Here is a 23,974-nt window from a genome sequence, read left to right as displayed (position 1 = left end):
TACAAGCATGCAGCCTACTACCCTATATTCACAGTCTCAGCTCCTGGTTTTTATGTTTTTGGATTAGACTCTTTAGCTTGGCAAAGCCCACAAAATCTGAGCCTAGCTTCCTAGTAGTATCATTTGAATATTTATGAATATTCAATTTACCTTTTACCAATCAAATATTATGGGTTGTGAAGAATATTTAAATTTAGATATTTTAATTATTAACGAATTTAAAGCGATTATAAAAATTAATACTTGAATATCTTGCAGTTGCAGATACCATATATGGGTTCAAATCATAGATATTTGAAATCGCTTTAATTTTACAAATAATACATCCAAATTGAATCCATTATTAGTTTTGTTTTTAAAATTTTTAAGTTTCTAAAAAACATATTTGATACTCTTATCCAATCCATTACCATCGTTACCAAGTGCTTGAGATTTCTGATATCTGGGGTGGGGTCTGAACTATTTTTGTTGTAATTGGTCTTTTGCAAAAAGTAAATTATCTACATTTCCACATTTGTTGTTCTCTCCTCCTTGTCTTTTGTTAAACTTCTAACTTTATTTCGATGTAAAACGTAACAGAAACTGAAATCCTAAAATTAACTCTGCCAAGGGGCCTAAACTATTTCAATTATTTTATTACTGGGCTTCCTAAATACTTAAATTTATTGTAAAATTATGCTCTGCCCTTAAATTTTTATTTTATTTTATTAATTTTGTAATTTAATGTGCTAAATTTAGTAATACTTTTAATTTAAACCTTATTTATTTTGTTAACTTATTTTTCTTTCAATCACCTTTACAGTAATTATTTATAAAAGAAAACATAAAAAAAGAGTGTAAATTATTACTATATTTTTTGTATGAGAACCATTACAGTATTTAATACAAATCTTGTTATTTTTGTCAATATATGGTATAATGTAATTATTTTAGTTTCTTTATCAAATAACTATTTTAGTTAAACTACAACTTTTTAACATTTAAACTTTAATTAATGTTAAAATTTGACATTTGCAATTTAGTATTAAGTTGTTATTTGATTAGATGAAATTTATATATTATTTACATTATTAATATAATATAATAATATTCAAATTTAGATATTTTCCAATTAAGTTATTTGTTGTTGGATTAAGTTCAGCTTTCGTTAACACATAATGTATCTTCCACATACTCCATCTACCCCCTACACCCTAAAGCTCTTACAACTTTTTTAATACTAAAAGTTGTTTTTTATTTTATAATTAATACTAAATAAAATATATAGTTTTTAGGAAATAATTTCTTTTATAAAACTCTGGTAATATTCTTTTACATAAATTTATACTATATCTTTATCCTTCGCCCCCATTTTAGTATGGGTAAACTACCAAAATAGTCACTTTTATTTGACTCAGGTTACATTTTAGTCACTTATGTTTGAAATGTTACGTTTTAGTCACTTACGTTATCGTGTTGTAACATTTTAGTCACTGAGTCGTTAATTGTCGACAATGGTGTAACGCTAAGTTGATGTGGCACGTTAAATCATCATTTCAAACGAAAATTTTAGGTTAAATTCTACAATTGGTTCCTATATTTTTTTCATTTTCAACAATTTAAAAATTTTCTTTTCTGTTCTTCTAACTTTTTTTTCCATTCTCTTATTCTTCTCCCTCTATTTTCCTCCCTTCTTCATTTCTTTTAACATAATTTTTCTATGCTTTCCATTTGTAACTAGTCCACAAACTCGCCTCACTCGAAAAAATTAAATTGTTCAAAAAAATAAAACATAGAAAAACTACGTTGAAAGAAATGGAGAAGGGAGGAAAACAAAGGGAGAAGCATAAGAGAACGGAAAACAAAGAAAGTTGAAAAAACATAAAAGAAAAAAAAATTAAATTGCTCCAAACGAAAAAATATGAGGACCGATTGTATAAATTAACCTAGAATTTTATTTGAAATGATGATTTAACGTGCACATCAGTTCTTGTTACACGTTAACGAAACTAACGGCTCATGACTAAAATGTTACAACGTGATAACATAAGTGACTAAAACGTAACTTTTCAAACATAAGTAACTAAAATGTAACCTGAGCCAAACAAAAGTAACTATTTTGGTAGTTTACCCTTTTAGTATTGAAAATTTATTGAAAACTAAAGAACCTAGTATATGTCATAGCCAACCTTCTGGCATCAATTTCCTCATAATTTTTTTGCAATACTCGATAGATTTTATTCGGACCATTACATGAAGATGAGATTAGTTATTGTAACAATGATATTAAAATTAATTGTGAGATGTATATTTGAATTTAAACGTAATTGTAACGTGGATGTAAGAATAAAAATAATTGTTAAAAATATTATATTAGAAATAATATATAATAAAATTATAAATTATTTTACTTGTGTAAAAATATGTGAAATTATAATTTTATTTAATAAAAATATTATCATATTGTTTTATTTTAAATTAATCACGTAATCAATTATAATTATTCAATTCATATTACTTTATAATTTTTATTTCAACATCCAAATCTCAACATGCAAACCACTTCTTCATCGCTCATGTCTTGCAATCCAAGCAAAGCCAACTTCTTCTTCAAGCTTTGGAAAAATGATCATTCCTTATTCAACCCAAACCCATTGCACAGCTCCTCACCAACCCTTCAGCACCATAATGCCATTTTGTGCTGCCACTTTTGATGGAATCTGGGAACCGAATGGAGAAAGACCGACCAGATATGGGGTATTTATAGTTACATAAACATACACTCTTTAAAGGTTTTGCGAAAATGTTCTCCTTCCTCGAAGTTGCATTGGAGGAGTGGGTACCAATTGGTGAAGTTATAAAGGGAACACAATGATTTGGTTTTTTACCGACAATTCCTGGAAACAACCACACATTGTTCAAAATTAGTAGGTTTTTTTGTTTGGTTTTGAGTTTTGACCCACCAGGAGTACTGGTGTTCATCAGATTATGTTACGTCAGCTTATGCTAAAATTTGAAGGCCGAGAGTGAAGGAAAAAAGAGACTCAATTTTTGAAATATCAGCTGGGGTTTTGAGCCTTTGATTCCATCATTTGGATGAGTCGCTTTCCTCCAATTCATCCAAATTGATACTTCATGAAAAGCACTAATGCTAAAAATATTTACTATAGATTACTCGGATAAGATTACTATAAGATTGTTGGAGCATCATAATCACATATCTAATCTAAATACGTACCAAATATGGATATTTTAAAAAAAAAAAGTAAATAGAGCACCACATACTGAATATATTCACAATTGTTGTTTCTCTCCATTGAGTTTGGAAGGGTTTTCTGACAATGTTGAAGTGAGAAATTGTCTTCCGATTTCATGTAAGTTTTTTTTTTTTGGAATGGTTGATATAATTACTTGGTTGGAACTAAAAAAAAAAGAGTTTAACTATTGGTTTATTACTCTTCTAAATTGCAAAAAGAGGCTACTCATAATTGGCAAATGATGGGGACAAAATGATTAAAATAAAAAACAGTAGTTCTAATAGTTGGATTTTTTTTCCTGGGGGTACAAAATCATAATCAATACTAGTTTGATGAACGGTCTAGAAATTGACAATAGCTTCAACCAATAATTTCATGGAACTATTCATCAACTCAGGACTAAGCCTAAGCATGAGGGTACAAAATTCCATCTCATTCAAAGCTCCATCACCGTCCAAATCACCTTCTCTCAACATACAAATTGCCTCTTCATCGCTCATATCTTGCAAGCCAAGCAATGCCGAGTTCTTCTTCAAGCTCTCGAAAGTGATCACTCCTTTGTCACCATCCACAAGCAAACGAAACCCGTTACAAAGCTCCTTCATGAAACCTTCAGCACCCAACTTCTCAACCATGGCAGGAAAAAAATCTTCAAACACCACACTATTTTGGGACGCCATTGAATAAATATATGAACAAAGAAAAAGACCCTATTGTTTTATTTTAGGGGTATGATCTAGAAATGGAATGGTTGGTATAAAATGAGGGTATTTATATGTGATGGAAAAAGAATAAAGCTAAGAGAGTGTAGAAGAGAAGAAATGTTCGAGGAAAGAGTGTTAATGAGAACAAATTAAAGGTGGAGATAAAAAATACGAAGGTTGTCTTGGATGGCGATTGTTGCCTTTATATGTTATGTGCTTTTTGTGTAAGAAAATTGTCGTCCTTCCTCGAAGTTGCATATGTGATATAATTCATAATTGGTCATATCAAGTGCTAATTATTTATTTCTAGTTATAGATTGTTTCTTTGCTTCGGAGGCCAATTTTACTGGAGAACTAACTTGTAACCATATAATACTAAGAAAATGATTAAATACGAAAGAAATGGATGCATTTAGTTGCATGTATGAGTGTTTTAATTTAAGGTAATTATTCTTCAAAAGAAATCAAGTTTTTTAAACTTCACAAACAAAATTAGAAGGTTAACAAGTGTCTTGTAAGCAATGGCGAAACTAAAATTAATTTTAGGGCAAAATTAAATTATAATTTTTACAATAGTAAAATGTAATTTCATAATTTTATAACTTATATTTTATAATTTTTAAAATATTAAATCAAAATTTTATCAATTTTAGGGGTCAAAGTGTAATTTTATTTTTACTAATTTAAAATTTTAAAAATTTTAAAAGGTTTAAATAGAAAATTTTTCACTTTAAGGTCAGGGCCCCTGCTAGCCCATAGTTACACCCCTGTTTGTAAGGGTATAGTAAAATATTTTAAGAAAAAGTGACAATTATTTAAGATTGCTTGTGGAATTAAAAAAATACACTGTCTTTGTACCAAATACTAACTCTATTTTATCATTATTTTATTACACACTATAAACAAGTGATATCATCCTAAACTCCCTTGTGGAGTTTTTTTTATTCCATTCGCCGTGTATAGGATAATAATCCTTAATTTAAATCATTAATGACATAATTAATTCTAGATTATATGATAATCACAACTTGGATGAAAAGAAACGGTTTAATATAACGTATGATACTTGAACTTGACAGACTTTAATTTGGTATCTAAGTTTTTTTTATCCAATTTGATACTTAAACTTGACACTTGATTTAATTTGACACATGAACTTGGCAATTTTTCTTAATTTGGTACCTAAGCTTTTGTTGGTCCAATTTGGTACTTAAACTTGTCAAATATTATACAAATTACCCTAAAACACTAACAAGGTTAGTTTTTCCAATGAGAAGACAAAACTAACTATTGTATGATTGACATGTAGCTGATAACATGAAATTTAATGATAGAAATGATTACATTTATTAGGAGTTTCTTCTGTTCTGCTAAACAATGTGATAAAATTTTAGTTTTCATACGGGTTGAGATTACTTTGCTTGTTAATGGTAAAAATGATTCAAGAGAGACTACATCCTTAAATTATGACCTAATCTTCACAAAGTCCTTAATTCCACAAAATGTTATTAGTATCAAAGGAATTAATTATTCAAAATTATGCTTTGAGCTACGCTTAAATAATGGATTTAAAAGAAAAACAAGAGTTTTAAAAACTTAAAATAAAATAAATTCATTATGTTAAATAAAATAAAATAAATAAAACTAAAAGTAATTCAATATTTAAAATGCAAAAAAAAAAAACCTCATTTCATCTATCACATGTCAATGATACATTTTTTTTACTCTTCATAAAAATAACTATGTTTGCATATTAGAGTTGTAACACCCCAAACCCGGCCTAGAAGTTAAGACCAAATCTGGAGGCTACATCAATTGATATTAAAACAAACCAAACCTTAAGTATTTTAAAGTTTGACATACAGAAAACAATTAAATAGTTATACCAACATGGAAATTCGAGCTTACAAATCGTAGTCTGAAATAAAACTTACATTAGTTCAAATTTAAACAAACAGTAAAATATCTAAAAAAGAGAGATGACCAAGCTCCTGACACACCGAACCTCCTAAGTCTGTAGGTTACCTGCAATTCAGTCAACAAATAGAATGAGTTTATCACTCAATGTGTGTAACAGGTATAAAGGCAAGACAACAATATAAATATAACATTAATTTCCCAAATTCGGATACAGAATTAGAAACAAATGATACTCATTATTATCGTAATAATTCAGATAAGATGCAGAACATATTAGATACGGATGCAGAATAGATTAGAATCAGATGCAATTTCCTACGCCCATCTACTACACACCATCTCTAACCATCCCAACACACCATATAATGTATCAAGTACCCATCCATCCCTACACACCAAGTAGTTTTGGTATGACACATTTCAGAGTGATTACAGACTAGTTGCCAGATTAGTATGCGATGAATTGCCAGAATTAGATACAGATTTGTGGCTTAGCCATTCACTTCAGCAGATCATTAAACTGCCAGCAGTTCCTTCTTTATACCATTTCCACCCAATGCAGATGCAGATTACAGATATCAGATATCAAGTATATACATACAGTTATCCAAATAAAATCCCTAATCAGATAATACAGATCATTATCATTTAACGATTATCACATCAATTATACGTACATATAATCAATTATTCAGCCTTAGAATATTGGATATCAGTTATACAGTTTAATTCAGATCATACGGACCCTATGGAAGGCTTACGTTCGATACAAACAACACCTATGGCCCTAGGGAAAATTTCAGTATTTTGGCCCACACACCCGTGTGGATTCACACGGCCCAGCACACGGTCGTATGGCTCAAAATAGTGAGTAACACGGTTTGGCACACAACCAAGCACACGACCATGTGACTCACAACCCCTCACACAGCCTGGACACGTACTCGTGTCCCTATCCCGTTTGATCCTAAATCTAAAATAGTAAGTTACATGACCTGGACACACGCCCGTGTCCCTAGCCCGTGTGACTCAAAATAGAAACAGTGAGTTACACGACCTGGACATAAGCCCGTGTGCCTCCAATTCTAAAACAGTAAGTTAATCGACCTGACACACGACCGTGTGCCAGGCTGTGTGGCATCGAGATTCATGCTTCCCAACGTTCGAAATTTGTAGAAATTTAGGTTTTTTGTTACACACTTGATATAGTTTCGATGTAGGAGCAATGTAGAAAAATCTGAAACCTAGAAATGACCATCCAAATAACTAATTACTTGATTGATCACAACCCAAACGCTAAATTTGCATCTAAACTGAAACTATGTCGAAGAACTTCGACGGAAACTAAGTCAAAATTAACACCTACCCTTGCATAAAGCAGCAATTACGAGAACCCTACATCGATGGAGGAAGGTTACTCTCGAGAATTTTGCCTATCACAAATTTATGCAAACCAGGAATTCAATCCAAACGAAAAAGAAGAAAAAACTGACCATTATCAAACTCAAGCAAAAACAACTAGATAAAAGAAGACTTACACGGTTCAATTGAAAACTAACGGCACAACAGAACGAAACAGAACATATAGGAACAAATTCTCAACTAATTAATATAACCAAAAAGAAAATAAATGATTCGAATAAAAAAGGAGCAAAAAGAAAAACAAAAAGAAACGAAAAAACAAATGAGAAGAAAAAGAAACGTTTTTTTTCTTTGTCTTGGAACAGGAAAAAATTGGGAAAGTGAAATTGTCAATTAATTTTAAAAAACAAGAATAATTTTACAAAACAGCACAAAAATAATATTTTCCTTACTACCTATGCAGGGATTCAAACACAAGACCCATAAGTATATAGAAGCTTAACCATTAAACCAGCAGACTCATTTTTGACACAGAATCAAACTTAAGTCTAGGGTTCAAAATAAGAGTTATTTCAAAACAATTTACAAAATTTCCAGAAATGGGATTTGAACCTCGGATCTCAAACACACAATTAAGGCACTTGACCATTAAAATAATTACTCATTATTAACAGATTTTAACAAGAAAAAATTTAAAATTTTAGAGCGTTACAACTCTCTCCCCGTAAAAGAAATTTCGGCCTCAAAATTTACCTGATTCAAACAGATGAGGGTACTGTTGACAAATCGAATCCTCAGGTTCCCAAGTGGTTTTCCTTGGTACCATGATTCCGCTACAGGACCTTAACTAGAGAAACGATTTTTATCCTCAAGACCTTGACATCTCGATCCAAAATTTGAACAGACTCCTCCTCAAAAGTCAAATCCGGTCGTACCTCAATCTCCTCAATAGTAACAATGTGAGATGGATCAAATTGATACCGTCCCAACATAAAGACGTGGAACACATTATCAATTCAATCTAATTCAGGAGGTAGCTCTAGGTGATAGGTGACCAGTCTGACACGTTTAAGAATGTAGTAAGGTCCAATGAATCTCGGGCTCAACTTGCACTTATGCCCGGGCCGGAGAACTTTTTTCCACGGAGAAACTTTCAGAAATACCTTATCACCCATAGAATACTTGATATCATGCCTTTTTAATTTTGCATAAGATTTCTGTCGATTCGAAGCTGCCTTAAGATGGTCTCGAATCAATTTAACAGTATTTTCAGTTTTAGAAACTAGCTTGGGGCCCAAAACTTGATGTTCACCTAACTCAGTCCAACATATAGGGGTTCGACACTTACGACCATACAAGGCCTCATAAGGCCCTATCTGGATACTAGACTAAAAGTTGTTATTATATGCAAACTCAACCAATGGTAAATAGTCTTCCGAACTACCCCGAAAGTCGATTACACAACTCCACAACATATCTTCCAGAATCTGAATGACTCGCTCAAACTGTCCGTTGGTCTATGGATGATACGCAGTACTAAAATCCAATCAAGTACCTAATGCCTCGTGATATTTTTTCCAGAATCGAGAAGTAAAACGTAGGTCTTTGTCAGAGATAATCAAAATCGACACAACGTGCAGTCTTACAATATCGGAAACATACAACTTAGCCAATTTTTAAAGCGAATAAAATGTCCTAATAGGTAGGAAATGAGCAGACCTGGTTAATCGATCAATGATGATCCAAACTGAATCTTTTTTAGTGGGTGTCAAGGGTAACCCACTAACGAAGTCCATCGTTACCCACTCCCACTTCCAAAGGAGAATTTTAACCGGTTGTAGCAGACCTGAAGGCAATTGGTGTTCATCCTTAACCTTCTGGCACGTCAGACAGTGAGAGACAAAGAAAATTACTTCCCATTTTAAACTGAGTCATTAGTACAACTCTCGAATATCCCTATACATTTTATTTCCACTGGGGTGCATAGCATAAGGGTTGTTATACACTTCCTGCAGAATCGATTGCATTAACTTAACATCGTTAGGCACATAGACCTGACCTTTAAAACACAAAACCCTATCATTGTTTAATCAAAAATTAAAAGTTCCACTACCCTCAACCTAATGAAAACGAGAAACTAGAGACTCATCACTCAACTATTTAGCTCAACTTTAATCAACCTGAGGTAGTTTAACCTACAACTTAGTCACTAGACTACGTTCATCAAACAAACTCAGACGAGCAAACATCACCTTCAGATCAATCATTGCTTTACAACTTAGAGCATCGATCATAACGTTGGTTTTTTCGAGATAATACTCTATCGTACAGTCATAGTCCTTAAGCAACTTAACCCATCTACGTTGTCTAAGGTTTAACTCCTTCTGAGTTAACAGATACTTGAGGCTCTTAGGATCGATGTATATGATACACTTCTCACCAAATAGATAATGCCTCCAAATTTTCAAAGCAAAAACAACCGCAACAACCTCAAGGTCGTGAGTGGAATAGCTACCCTCGTGTGACTTAAGCTGTCAGAAAGCGTAAGCTACAACTTTACCATCCTGCATCAAAAATAGCCCAAACCGACATGTAAAGTATTATTGTAGACAACAAACTCTCTACCAGATTTAGGTTGTACCAAAATAGGCGTCTGCATCAAAACGGACTTGAGCTTCTCAAATCTCGCTTGTTGTTCATCGTACCATACAAACGGCGTGTTCTTACGCAACAGCTTAGTTAGGGGAGTTGTGATAAGTGAGAACCCTTCCACAAATCTTCAATAGTAACCTGTCAACCCAAGGAAACTCCGGATCTCATACACATTCCACTTGATCACAACCTTAATTTTCTTAGGATCAACTCAGATCCCCTCAGACGATATTATATTACCTTAAAAAGTAACCTTCTGTAACCAGAACTCACACTTGTTAAATTTAGCATACAGTTGTTTCTCATGGAGTATCTACAAGACGATTCGAAAGTACTTATCGCTCTCTCTCAATCTTAGAATAAATTAAAATATCGTCGATGAAAACTACGGTAAACTGATCTAGATACGACTGAAATACCTGATTCATTAAATCTATAAATGTAGCCGGAGCATTAGACCAACTGACAGGCATAACTAGGAACTTGTAATACCCATAACGAGTCCTGTAAACGGTCTTATACACATCAGTCTCTTTAATCTTGAGCTGATGATACCCATAACGGAGATCAATTTTAGAGAATATCGATGCCTCATGGAACTAACTAAATAGACCATCGATTCTTGGAAGTAGATATACGTTATTTACTGTCAACTTATTCAATTGACAATAATCTACACACATCCTCATCATGTCATCCTTTTTCTTAACAAATAGAACCGATGCTCCCCATGGGAACACACTCGATCGAATGAATCTTCGATCGAAATGTTTTTAAAGTTAAGATTTTAATTCTATAAGTTTCTTTGGTGTAATGTGATAAGGGGTAATAAAAACAGGAGCTGTACCCGGTAAAAGTTTAATTCCAAACTCGACCTCCATGTTCAGAGGTATCCCCGACAACTCCTCTGAGAAAACATCCCAGAAGTCTTTTACAGTTCAAATATTCTTAATAGAAAGCTTTATAGAACCAGAGTCAGACACAAAGTCCAGGTATGCTTCACAACCTTTCCAAACTAACTTTTCAGCTATAAATGTAGAGATTATATTAGAAAGGTAATCTCGATGCTCACTAACCATAACGATCTTGGTATCCTCATCCGATCTCAAGGTTACCCTCTTAGAGGTGCAATCTAGATTGCCTCGATGTTCCATGAGGTAATCCATTCCCAGAATCAGATCAAACTCTCTAAATAGGAATTCCATCAGGTTAGCAAGAAACACAACACCTTGAATTTCTAACATAACACATCTATACACTTTATCAACTCAGAATGACTGGCCCAAAGGACTAATTATGGATATATTTATAGTAGTATACTCAATATATATACACCTAAATTCACATAAATACTAGATACATATGAATGAGTGGAACCAATATCTATCAGAGCAAAATACAGAACATAATGAATACGAACGTACCCGTTATAACGTCGATGTTATCACTGTCCTCCTGGTGCCTCGCTATATACACAAGAGTAGGCTGACGTGCCTCAGTCTTAACTGCACCTCTGCCAGGTGCTCTCTGGCCTCTGTCGGATCCATTATCGCCCCTAACCGTACCACAACCCCTATGCGACTGTTGAGCTACTCTTGGAGGCTGAACGGGCCCTAAAGTCGGGATCTGTGCCAAAGTTTTCACCTAATCAAATCGTTGAGGACAGTTCCTAAAACGATGCACCATCGACCCGCATTAAAGATAAGCCTTCAGTTTTCTCTAACACTCACCCAGGTAGTGCCTCCCACAATCACCACAAGTCTGAATCTCAATTGGTATAGCTGATGCCTCAATCCTTGGAGGCCTATCAAACCTAGCTTGTTTCTTAGGGTGCTGAGCAGAACTAGAGGGACCTTACTCTGACCTTTTTCTCGGTCTCTCTTTTCACGCTCAATGCGCTTAACTTCCTCAGCAATCTTTACCTTGTCCACCAAGATGGCAATAACCCGCTCCTTCTGTGTAGCTATCAAGACTCTCATATTGTTCTTGAATTATTCCTCAAATCGGATACTCTTATCATAAATTAGTTGAAACCAGTGCTTGAACATACCTGTTTAATCTCAGAAACTCAGCTTCGTACTCGGCCACAGACCTTTCACCCTAAACTAAGCTCATAAACTCGCATCTACGAGCCTCCTCATAACTCACCACCACATACTTACTTTGAAAGGTGTTCTTGAAAAAATCCCAAGTAATTTGTTCGTGCTGGGTGCCCTCCTCAACAGTAAACCCCACTGTATGCCTCATCTTGGAGTAGAGACACTACACCCCTCAATTTTTACGTAAGTGTATAGTCAATATCATTCATGATGCGCTCTATAGCCTCTAGCCAGTACTTAGCCACTGTCAGAGCGACTCTAGTAACGCCTCTAAAAACCACCACATCGTTCGATCAGAGTCATTCAATAACTGACCCACGACCCCCAAATCCAGAATTAGTCCTAACGACCCTTTTTAACGCTCGTAACATAGCTTGAGATAGTGCACCATCCTCAGCTATCAAAGTCTGATACCCATAGTGCATCATCCTCAGCTATCAAAGTCTGATACCCGGTCTCAGCAGTAGGAGTACCAACAGTGTCGCTGGTTTCCAGATTGGGCATAATGCCCATAGAGGATGACTCTACTCGAGTTCCTCCTCATCGCCCGCGACGCCCACAAGAACCACATTCACGACTATCGCGCGAGCTTATTTTATCAATTTATCTACAATGTTAGAATAACACCAATCAGTTCGAAATTCTTATAAGATATCTTATGGCAATTCATATCATATGATTTAACTAAGCAGACCAGTTCAATTACTACGGTACTTTCTAGCTATGTAGTGTAGCAAAAATAAGAATGCCTACAAGTTCGGTGTCGCAGACTCGGTCTTTATAAAATTAATTTTCAAAGTTAATTAGATAAACATTTTTAATCAAACCATACTGTTCCTAAAAATGGAAGCCTCGAAAACACAACCTGAGTTTTGTAACTTAACTCTGATACCACTAAATGTAACACCCCAAACCCGGTTTAGAAGTTAAGACCAAGTCTAGAGGCTACATCAATTGATATTAAAATAAACCAACCTTTAAGTATTTTAAAGTTCATCATATAGAAAACATTTAAATAGTTAAGCCAACATGGAAATCCGAGCTTTCAAATCGTAGTCTGAAATGAAACATATGTTAGTTCAAATTTAAACAAACAGTAAAATATCTAGTAAAGAAAGATGACTGAGCTCCTGACACACTGAACCTCCTAAGTCTGTGGGTTACCTACAATTTAGTTAACAAATAGAATGAGTTTATCACTCAATGTGTGTAACAGGTATAAAGACAAGACAACAATACAAATATAACGGTAATTTCCCAAATTCAGATACAGAACTTGAAACAAATGATACTCAGTATTATCGTAACAATTTAGATAAGATGTAGAACATATCTCATACGGATGTACAACAGATTAGAATCAGATGTAGTTTCCTATCCCAATCCGCTACACACTATCTCTAACCATCCCAACACACCATATAAGGTATCAAGGACCTATCCAGCCTTACACACCAATTAGTGTTTGTAGGTCACATTTCAGAGTGATTGTAGAATAACTATCAAATCAGTATGTAATAAATCCCCAGAATCAGATACAAATTTGTGGCTTAGCTATTCAATTCAGCAGATCATTAATCTGCTAGCACTTCCTTCTGTATACCATTCCACCAAATACAAATTACAGATATCAGATATTAAGGATATACATATAGTTATCCAAATACAATTTGTAATTAGATAATATAGATCATTATCATTTAACGGTTATCGTATTAATTATATGAACAAATAATCAATTATTCATAATCAGAATATTGGATATCAGTTATACAGTCTAATTAAAATCATACGGACCTTGCGGAAGGCCCACATTTGATTCGAACAACGCCTACGACCCTAGGGAAAATTTTAGTATTTTGGCCCACACGCCCATAAAATTTCACACAACTTGGGTGTCTGGCCCGTGTGGTCCACACACCGTGTAGCTCAAAACAATGAGTTACACGGTCTGGCATATGGCCAAGCACACGCCCGTGTGACTCACAACCCCTCACATGGCCTGGACACAAGATTATGTCATTGGCCTGTATGATTCCAAGTTCAAAACAGTGAGTTACATAGCCTGGACACACGCACGTGTCCCTAGCCTGTGTAACCCATAATATAAACAATGAGTTATATGGCCCAGACATACGCCCGTGTCCATAGCCTGTGTGCCTCCAATTTAAAAACAGTGAGTTACATGACCTGACACAATGTCGTGTGGCTCACATAGCCTACCACACGACTATGTGGCGTCGAGAGCCATGTTTTCTAGTGTTCAAAATTGACAGAAATTCGAGTTTTCGTTACATACCTGATATAGCTTTGATGTAGGAGCAACGCAGAAAAATGTGGAACTTAGAAAAAACCATCCAACAACCAATTACACGATAAATCACAACCCAAACGCTAAATTCGCAACTAAACTAAAACTACGTCGAAAAACTTCGACGGAAACCAAGTTGAAATTAACACCTACCCTTACGTAAAGCAGAAATTACGAAAACCATACTTTGATGGAGGAACGTTACTCTCGAGAACTTCTCCTACCATAGACTTATGCAAATTAGGAATTCAATCCAAGCGAAAGAGAAGAAAAATCGACCATTATCAAACTCAAGCAAAAATAACTGGATAAAAGACACTTACACGGTTCAATTGAAAATTAATGGCACAACAGAATGAAACACAACAGATACAAATAGATTCTCATCCAATTAATATAACCAAAAAGAAAAGAAACGATTCGAAGTAAAAAGGAGCAAAAAGAAAAAAAACAAATAAGAAGAAAAAGAAGCATTTGTTTTTTTTTCTTTGTCTTGGAACAAGAAAGAAATTGGGAAAGTGAAACCGTCAGTTAATTTTAAAAAACAAGATAAATTTTAGAAAACAACACAAAAACAATATTGTCCTTACTACCTACATAGGGATTCGAGCACAAGACTCATGAGTATTCAAAAGCTTAACCATTGAACCAACAGGCTCATTTTTGACATAGAATCGAACTTAAGTCTAAGGTTCAAAATAAGAGTTGATTTAAAACAATTGATAAAATTTCACTACAGCAAAACAGGTTTTTAGCGGCGTTTATAGCGGCGTTTGAATCAAAAACAGGTTAGGGGCTTAGGGTTTACGGTTTAAAGTTTATGGTTTGGGATTTAGGGGCTTAGGATTTATGATTTAGTGTTTAGGGTCTTATTTTAAACAAAACGGCACCGTTTTACTCCCTGTATTCTCACCCATCATCCAAGTGGCCATCATGTATTCTTTTCGACAACTCATGCATTCTTTCATCCTCTTCTATTTATTATTTAACTAGTTTCTATATATTCATTAAAATACAATTTATTTTTAATTTAATATTTAAAATCTTCAGAAAAAACTAATGACACGTAGAAAAAATTTGAAAGTAAAAACATAGAAAAATATATGTTAAAAATGAAAAAAAATTAAAATGCTATTATTTAAAATATTTTTAAAGTGTTTTTGGTATATGACTGATTAAGTTTTTAATTTATATATTAAATAATTATTATATAGTTGTAAAGAGATAATATGAATTTTAATATATTAAAATTATCATTATAGTTTTTAAAGCTTTTTTCATATTTTGAATTTTTATTTTGTTTTGTTTTCTTACAAAAAAATTATATAAAAATTTTAAAATTTATTTAATTCTTTTAAATATTACTTAAATTTTCAAAATTATTTATTTAAAGTTGATATGAATTATGTAATAATTAAATATAAAATTATAAAAAAAGTCAATCATTAGCGGCGTTTATAAAAAAAACGCTGCAAATGGTAAGTAATAGCAGCATTTAGACCAAAAACGCTGCAACTATGTATTAAAATTTTCAAAACGGCACCGTTTCAATACAGAAATTTAATTTTTTTAGTTGCATTTTTGCTGAAAATGCAGCAAAAGGTCCATGTATTAAGTCCACCAAATTTACATTTATATTGTGATTTGCGCCATTTCTTGTACATGGGCCTTTGGTCCATGTACATCCTTACCATCTGCTCTTTTATTACGTATAAGTTACAATTTTAGTCTCTATATTTTAATTTAATTATTTTTAATTCTTGTATTTATTAAATTTTAAATTTTAGTCTTGATCAAACTATAATTGTTAAATCAATTAAGTTAAATTTTACGATTTATCAAATGTATAATACTATGTTAATTTACTATTTTTATATAATACTCACAAAAATAATATCATTTTAATTAATGATTCAATTGCTACGGTTTTGAGTTAAGATTAAAACTTTAAAATTTAAAAAGCGTAAGAGTTAAAATAAACAAATTGAAGATTATGAACTAAATTCACAAATTGCTTGTGACTGATAGCAAAATTTGACCAACATATTAACTATTACTATTTGGACTAGGTTAAAATTTTAAAATTCGAAAATCATAAAAACTAAAATTTACCAATACGAGAAATACATTATTAAAAATTTACCAATTTTCTTTCAACAAGAAAATAATTTCACCTCAAATTATTATTATTTTATTGCTGACCTGAAATTAGTTAATACCCAATTAAATTGAGTAAATGACCAAAAATACCATTACGCCCAAAACAAAACCCTAGAGAAAGCAATTTAAGCAAACAGAAGAAGAAGAAGATCTTAGTCGTTGATCTGAAGTCTATCATGGTGTCTCGATATTAGGGTTTTTAAGTTCTATACTACCTTTTATATAATCTATCTCCTCCTCCTCCCTCTTTAGCCGTCTTTCCTTCCCTCCCTCTCAGATCAAAGCTTCAAAATGGTAAGTCTTTCTAACGTCTACGCTCTCCCATCTTTTTCAACTTGAAGATATTTCTCTTCGTATGAAGGGCTTTAAGAAAACTTTATCAAACTGCTTGGATATTAATGAAATCTGATGGCTTTTTGAGTATTGCTCATTTTTCCACTCTAGGTCTTTTTCATTCACCCAGTAATCACTTTTTAATTTTCTTTTTAGTAGGTTGGTTTTATTTTGATGACAATTTTAGCAGATCCAACGGCTAATCCCTGTTTTTCTCCGGTTCAAATTCGGCTTCATTTTTCGCTACCTTTGTAAATTGCCGCGAAAAACCCTAACCCTAACCCTAAAGCTCCTCAACTTTTCTCAATGACGAAGGTTCACGGAACCGGCGTTTACGACTTCAAGCGCTGCCATGTGGCGGAGTACCTGGTTGAGTTAGCCGACAAACCGAAAATGAAACCTCCTCACAGTTCATCCCTTCTGAGCTCTATTACTTTGTCTGAAATCTAGCGGGACCAGCTGACTAGAATAGCAGCCGCGAATTGGCTGAGAAGCGGTAGTTCGAAGCCTGAAAAGCCATTCGACCCTCAGCTGGTTAAGGATATTTATGAGACCGAGCTTACGGTGAAGTCGGAAGGGAAGTCTCAGAGGAAAACTGTGCCGTTGCAGAGGGTTATGATATTGGAGGTTAGTCAGTATTTGGAGAATTACTTATGGCCGAATTTTGATGCTGAGACGGCTTCGTATGAGCATGTCATGTCCATGATTTTGATGGTCAATGAGAAGGTAAAGCCCTTTTTTAACTAAATTAAATTCGTTTTAAATAACTTTGATAGATCTAACTTGTTCAATTACTATTTGCTTGTTGCTTTGCTACTTTTTTTTTTCTTTCTTATTCTGAGCAAATTATATTTTACATTTATCTATGTTAGAGTTGGTGATAAAAGAAGTAGGACATATTTTGTTGATAATATTCGTTTTTTTTTGTCAATTATGATTTTGTTGATAATATACTTGGTGAAAGCTCTTCAGTAAGGTGCTGTTCTTGATTGCTTGTTACGTTCTTCTATAAAATTAAAAGAATGATGGAACAGAAGTAGGAGGAGAGTGAAACATTTAAATGATGCATTTTCTTAAAAACATTAAAATGATATCCAATAACAAAGAATTTTTTAGCAAATGCAATACATAAATAAAATTTGATGTACATACAAAGAAAAGAAAAGAAAAGAAAAATCTACCTTAATATTTTTTTGGCTTGAGTGTGCGAAATTAGAATAGTAGTGAGAATTTACATATATATATATATATATATATATATATATATATCAAAATATAAAGATTTTTAAAATTATAAATTTATTGTTATATTTGATGATACAAGAATGTGTCATAAAGGACAGAGATGATTCACTCACTAAAGGTGGAGCATGATAAGAGGGAGGTACAAGTGTTGGAAGAGAGAAATGATAGAGGAATATGAAGGAAAACTTAGATTGAAAAAGAGAGAGAGCAGCTCTTGTTGAGAAGTAAAAAGGGTATATTGATGGTTTGACCCCTTATGTCGTATGACGCTTCCTGATTGGTCTATCTGTATTTCTTATTAGGTCGATAATGTAATGTTAAGTGATCAGGTTGAAAACATTAGTAAATTACCTTACATATTTGAAATAAATTACATTCATACAAGAGTTATTTTTGTCTTTTTACATTTCAAATAAAATCATTTTTATTTTATTTTATACATGTTGATATTTGAACTCATGACATTAGAATATATAAAATCTCAACTTTACCACTACAGCAAATGTTTCACCTCACTGAATTAGTGTCAATTGTACATTGAGTCGGTTAGAGAAATAACTTATATTCTTACAAGAATTCTTTTGTCTTTTTCATTTTAAATTATAAATGTTGAGATTTGAAACCATACCATTAACATATATAAAATCTCAATTACTAATATTATTACACAATCAATGCTTCATTTTAAATTTTTGTACATATTAATATTATTAAACAAAAGTTTTCACCTACACATATTACATATTTTATTTTGTTCATATTGCATATGTTATTTTTAAATAAAAATTATTTTATTTTTGTATGTGTTTTAAAATGCAAATCTAAGTTTTAAAATTAATATACTTTTAACAACGTAATAAAATAGTTGTCGTGACATCACTATCGAACTATTCTAGATGGCAGAAATGAGAGTTTAGTAGAGCCAAGTGGTATAAGAATTGAATTATTAGTTTCTCTTGAGGGGTTAGAATTAAAAAGAAAATAAACATCAATTACAAGTTTACAATGCCTCTACCACCATCTTACCCCTATTGGATGCACAATATTATAAAGTAAATTTCAATTTTGAATTTTGTAGATAATAGTTATCGTTTAAAGATTTAATCTAAGTTATATCTAGATTGAATTACAGGCTAGTATAATTATTATAAGAAAATAAAAAGAAATTAAAACGGGTGGAGAGAGTTGAAAAAGTTGACACGTGTTGTTGACATATATTTACCTAACCTTTTTCAAAGGCAATATTTATGACCGACTTGCTTACCTAGTCCTCCAGACTGTATTGAACCCCTTTTGAAGACTGTATCTTTTAAAGAAATTATCTTTTTATGTATGATCTCATAAATCTGGTAATATTTGTTTCTTTTCTTCAAACAAAAGCACTAGATGTAGTACTTCAGTATTCGTTGTTCAGAAATTGATGACAAATAGGCTAAATCTTTGATTACTGGTTTGGATGCAGGGAAGAGAATTAACCATTGCAGAGAAAACGAATTATCTGGTTTTCATGATCAATGCTTTTCAGGTAATCTAGCACCTAAGTATGCATTTTAGTGAATGCTTTTGGATGTTACAAATTCATGCATCTGTCAAATATTTGCTCCTATGGAATATAACCTCAGGCAGTTGAATGGGAGAACTTGACTTGCGTACTCTCTTACCTTAAAACAGTATAATAGAGCTGAAGATGATAAGAAATAGTCCATAGTACATGTGTAAACAAGAACAACATTCTCGAGCTACTATCAATTTTGTAATGTTGTGCCTGTTGAATGTGACAGAGTTTGGAAGATGAAATTGTCATGGAAACTGTCCTTAGATTAGCAAGTCTGCGATCTTGGCACAGTTTGTCGTATGGTCATTTTCAGGTAAGATTTTATTGAATGAATTGTATTTTTCAGTCTCCTTTTGCTGCTGGATATTTTATTCTCTCTCATCATCGTCATCATCATCATCATCATCATTTCTCCATAGATGGAACTTTGTCTAAATCCAGATTTGATCAAGAAATGGAAAAGAATGATAAAGAAAGAATCTGATGATGCCAAGAAGCTAGGAGTGCATCTTGATCCCTTATCTTCATTGGAAGCTAACTTATTGAGAAATCTGATAGAAGAGTTTCTTGAGGTGCTATGAATAAGTTGCTTCCTTTTTTTTCATGGTGGGTGGGGGTTTGGTGTTCAATGATTTTGCAGCAATTAATTGCCAATTTTTCATGTTACTTAGGTGCTTGATCATAAGGTTTTTACCCAGAAGAATCCTGTCAGTGAAGATGATGAACGTAATGCTTCTAGTATTTTCGATCAAGTTGATGATGCTTCTATTTTGTACTGTGAAAGGTTTATGGAGTTTCTCATTGATTTATTGAGTCAGCTGTCAACAAGGATGTATCATTGCCCTGCAACAGGATCCTATCCTCTTAGCTTTTAACTGATTTGTTTTCTTATTGTAAGAATATTTTTACCATTGTAACTTTTAACATTATGAATTTGAAGTACTATTTAGATTTGCTGTTTTTGATTGGATTTCATGCTAGTTGTATATGGATGAAAATGGATGAAAATGGATTGTTATAAATCTGTTAAAGTTAGTGGTGTTTTTTCATAAATGACGCTTTTACAAGTGCTATAGACCTAAAAGAATACCGCTAAAAGTTTATTTTGCTGCAGTGTTTCTGGAAATGGGATTTGAACCTCAAATCTCAAACACACAATTAAGACATTTGACCATTGAAACAAATACTCATTATTAATAAGATTTAACAAGCAAAATTTCAAATTTTTGGGGGCGTTACAAGAGTAATTTGTGTAACATTTGACAAGTTAAGTACCAAATTGGACAAAAAAAAAAAAGAAGCTTAGGTACTATATTAGGAAAAAATGCATGATAGACAAATTTCGTTTTAGTACCACTCGTTTTGGCCAAAATGCTCCGTTCTGGTAATTAGTACAAATTTCAGTAGGTATCGATCGTACTAGAGTGTATCAATTGATTTCGCCCATACTGGCTGGAATATGGTGTACTAGCTGGTACTAAAAAATAAATTTAAATTTAAAAATTTTATTATATATTTTGGGTTTTTTTGAATTATGGGTTGTTATATGCATAATATGAGATCTTATTGTTTAATTTATGAAATATTTTTTCCTATCTACTTATTTTGAGTTTGTTTAATGAAGGTTTGGATTTGTGATGTTTATTAAATAATATTTTATATAATTGATGAGTAAATTATATTTGATATTTATTTAATATTATTATTTGATGTTTGCAAATAATTTTTTATATAAAATGTTTTTTTAAATAATGATAAATCCAAAATGATACAACAAATAAATTGGTACCGGATGGTACCAGTACTGGTAGAAAATAAATTGTCCACCAGTACTATATTGACTACCTTGAAAAGTGTCAAATTCAATTAAAAAATTAAATTCAAGTACTAAATTAAAAAAAACTTAAGTGCCGAATTAAAAAATACATAAATTTAATTAAAAAAATATTATATTATGCGAAAAAAATAAACCTTTAGTTGAAATTAAACTCATCTTCCTTTTTCCCAGACAAATCATTGGTAAGTGCATATATCCATGACATTCATCAGCTACTGTTAAAAGGATTGTAGATTTGAACATATCCTAAGATTAGCAAATAGTCTCGCGCATATCTTAGCAAATGAAACGTTGAAGAGAAATAAAGGAGTTTACCTGGTCTGAAGCTGTAGAAAAACAAGCAAAAAGTGAAAGGGCGAGAGAACCAAATTGAACAAGGAAAGGGGAGAAAACGAAATGAGGGGAGTCTGAGAAGGGTTGGTAACAGATTGACTAAAGCAGGCCCTTGGATGAATTGAAAACGTCTTGAAGAAGGAAAGATAGATGAAATGACAAAACGGTAGTGGATTTGGTGCTGATTGGGCAGGTAAAACGGCAGCATTAATATGTTTCAGATTTTTGTTTCCTTTTTCGATTTCCTAGGCGATTAGGTTTCCTTTTAATTTTGTTTTAGTTTTCCTTATGATGGGCCAAGTCTTATAACTGAGCTCCTTTTCTTTCTTTTTCTTAGGTCTATCTGTGTAGTTCTGAAGTTATTTAAATAAAGCCCAATCTGAAGTTTATTTCAAAAAAAAAAACTCATATTCCTTTTTAATTTTTTTAAATATTCAATTAGAGATTTATATAATAATTATATAATTAATTTTAATGCATTGATGATCGATAATTTAATACAATGTAAATGAATTCAAGGGTGATACATCATAAAAATATCATTTACTATCATTATCAGGTTCAGTAATTGCATAGAATTATACAATACCGGTTAGTCAAATATAAATGAATAATTATATATGAAATGAGGTGAAAGTACTATAGAGGTCTCTAAAACGGGTAAATAAGTCTTTGTTATTTGTATGTAAGAAAAAGTTTAAATTAATTTTTAGTTAAATATTTCATCCATTTGTTCATTAAGTAATGAGTTGACATTTTCAAAAAAAATTATATAAGTGGCGAGAATTAAAGGATGCATAGGATTAGGAAAAAGTATAATGGAAGCATTTTATTAGGATTTGGATTGCATTTACTCTCTCTACTAAAAATGATGTTAATTAGTCCTTGTATGTAGATTAAAGAGTACATCGATCATTCTACTAAAAATTCTATCCATTTTTATTATTAAGTGATGACATGACCATAGAACAATCAGATAACGACACTTGATATGACATGTGTGCTTCGTGCTAACTTTGCATTTTGCCATGTCAACAAATATTTTAAAATTAAAAGAATCCTAAAAATAAATATTTTTAATAATTTTTAAAAACCAATTTAGGATGAATTAAGACATGATTTTTAAATAATTATATACCAACTACTTTAAAATTATTAAAAATATTTAAAAAAGATTGAAAACAAGTCTAGAATGAACTTGGATAAATAGTTTCTTAAATAATTATAAAAAATACAAAATTATTAAAAATATTAAGAATGATAAGAAATTATAAATAACTAGATTCACGGAACAATCACAATGTGGGTGTAAAAATTTTATTACAAGTATATTTATTAAAGTTTAATATAAAAATTATAGGCTTATATGTCAAAAAAGTCCTTATGAAAATGAAAAAAATAATTAAGCCCCTATATTAAATTCAGACTCAATTAAGCCCTGTTCTTAACTAAAATAAACAATTAAACCCCTTCATTAACAGTTTTCATCATTAACCACGTTCACCATTAAAATAAATTGATAGAGCAATCAAATGATGACATGCGACAACTTCTTGTTTCATCTAATATTTCCCATAAAATTATTGAAAAACTTAAAAGAAAATTAGATAATATAAAAGTTATAAAACATATTAGAATTCATAAAAAATAATAAAAAATTGTAAAAAAAAAATGAAAACTCATATAAACTTATAAAAATGATAAAAAAATTCATAGAAATTTGAACTGGATTGGATCACTCAATTGGACCAATTAAACCCATATGTATCAATGTAGAGAAAGCTATTAGACCGATTAACTTAGGGACTGGGCTGTTGAATCAAATTTTTTATTTTTAAATTTTTTTTATCAAACTAAAATTTTATTATCCAACTATTAGTATATATTAGAATGAAATATTCTGACCAAGGTTTTTAAAACCGGAGTGATGGTCAAACCAGTTAGGTCATCGATTTGCTAGTTTGATTGGTCCGACTAGTTTAATTAAATAAAACATTAAAAAGTAAAAAAATATATATATTAAAAGGAAAAGAAAAGAACCGGTTCAACCATCTGTTTCTTAGGTAAACCACTCTAATGGATTTCTTCGGACGGATTCAGTCTAACCAGTCTAATCAATTAATCTAGTCTAGTTCAAGTTTTATGGTTTTTTCAATAACTTTTATAAGTTAATATCAATTTTAATTTTCTTATAATATCTTATATTTTTTTATAATTTTAATTTTTA

At 31.9% G+C, this 23,974-nt stretch overlaps 2 protein-coding genes and 1 long non-coding RNA gene across 4 annotated transcripts; 1 reads left to right on the top strand and 2 right to left on the bottom strand.

Annotated features, from left to right (window-relative positions):
* Nucleotides 1–3,421: 3,421 nt before the first annotated feature.
* Nucleotides 3,422–3,990, bottom strand: LOC105772246 (calcium-binding protein KRP1). The gene has a single exon (XM_012593556.2). The coding sequence runs from the start codon at nt 3,914–3,916 to the stop codon at nt 3,578–3,580; it is 339 nt and encodes a 112-aa protein (XP_012449010.1). The 5' UTR covers nt 3,917–3,990; the 3' UTR covers nt 3,422–3,577.
* Nucleotides 3,991–16,535: 12,545 nt separating this feature from the next.
* On the top strand, nt 16,536–20,552 carry LOC105774181 (uncharacterized). 2 transcript variants are annotated; one of them, XM_012596566.2, is made up of 6 exons: nt 16,536–16,738; nt 16,934–17,503; nt 19,485–19,547; nt 19,804–19,890; nt 19,997–20,149; nt 20,249–20,552. In XM_012596566.2, the coding sequence occupies exons 2-6, from the start codon at nt 17,393–17,395 to the stop codon at nt 20,450–20,452; spliced, it is 618 nt and encodes a 205-aa protein (XP_012452020.1). In that variant the 5' UTR covers nt 16,536–16,738; nt 16,934–17,392; the 3' UTR covers nt 20,453–20,552. The 2 variants fall into 2 exon arrangements, with proteins under 2 accessions (XP_012452020.1, XP_012452019.1); XM_012596565.2 differs by having other exon boundaries at nt 16,537–16,738; nt 16,937–17,503.
* An 867-nt stretch (nt 20,553–21,419) lies between these two features.
* On the bottom strand, nt 21,420–22,099 carry LOC105774182 (uncharacterized). The gene is made up of 2 exons (XR_001127291.2): nt 21,730–22,099; nt 21,420–21,629 (listed from the first exon to the last, which is right to left on the bottom strand). It is a non-coding gene; the product is annotated as an uncharacterized LOC105774182 (long non-coding RNA).
* Between the last annotated feature and the right edge of the window lie 1,875 nt (nt 22,100–23,974).

Source organism: Gossypium raimondii, chromosome 6, assembly GCF_025698545.1.
Source record: "Gossypium raimondii isolate GPD5lz chromosome 6, ASM2569854v1, whole genome shotgun sequence".
Lineage (NCBI taxonomy): Eukaryota > Viridiplantae > Streptophyta > Magnoliopsida > Malvales > Malvaceae > Gossypium > Gossypium raimondii.
Note: the sequence above shows the minus strand (reverse complement) of the source record. Positions and strands in the feature narration are given on the sequence as shown.

What these genes read in the sequence shown, in the direction of transcription:
- LOC105772246 (XM_012593556.2), bottom strand. Translation starts at nt 3,916, where the DNA reads ATGGCGTCCCAAAATAGTGTGGTGTTTGAAGATTTTTTTCCTGCCATG.
- LOC105774181 (XM_012596566.2), top strand. Translation starts at nt 17,393, where the DNA reads ATGATATTGGAGGTTAGTCAGTATTTGGAGAATTACTTATGGCCGAAT. An exon ending in TTTTGATGGTCAATGAGAAG is followed by an intron (nt 17,504 to 19,484) that starts GTAAAGCCCTTT and finishes GTTTGGATGCAG; the next exon opens with GGAAGAGAATTAACCATTGC. An exon ending in TCATGATCAATGCTTTTCAG is followed by an intron (nt 19,548 to 19,803) that starts GTAATCTAGCAC and finishes TGAATGTGACAG; the next exon opens with AGTTTGGAAGATGAAATTGT.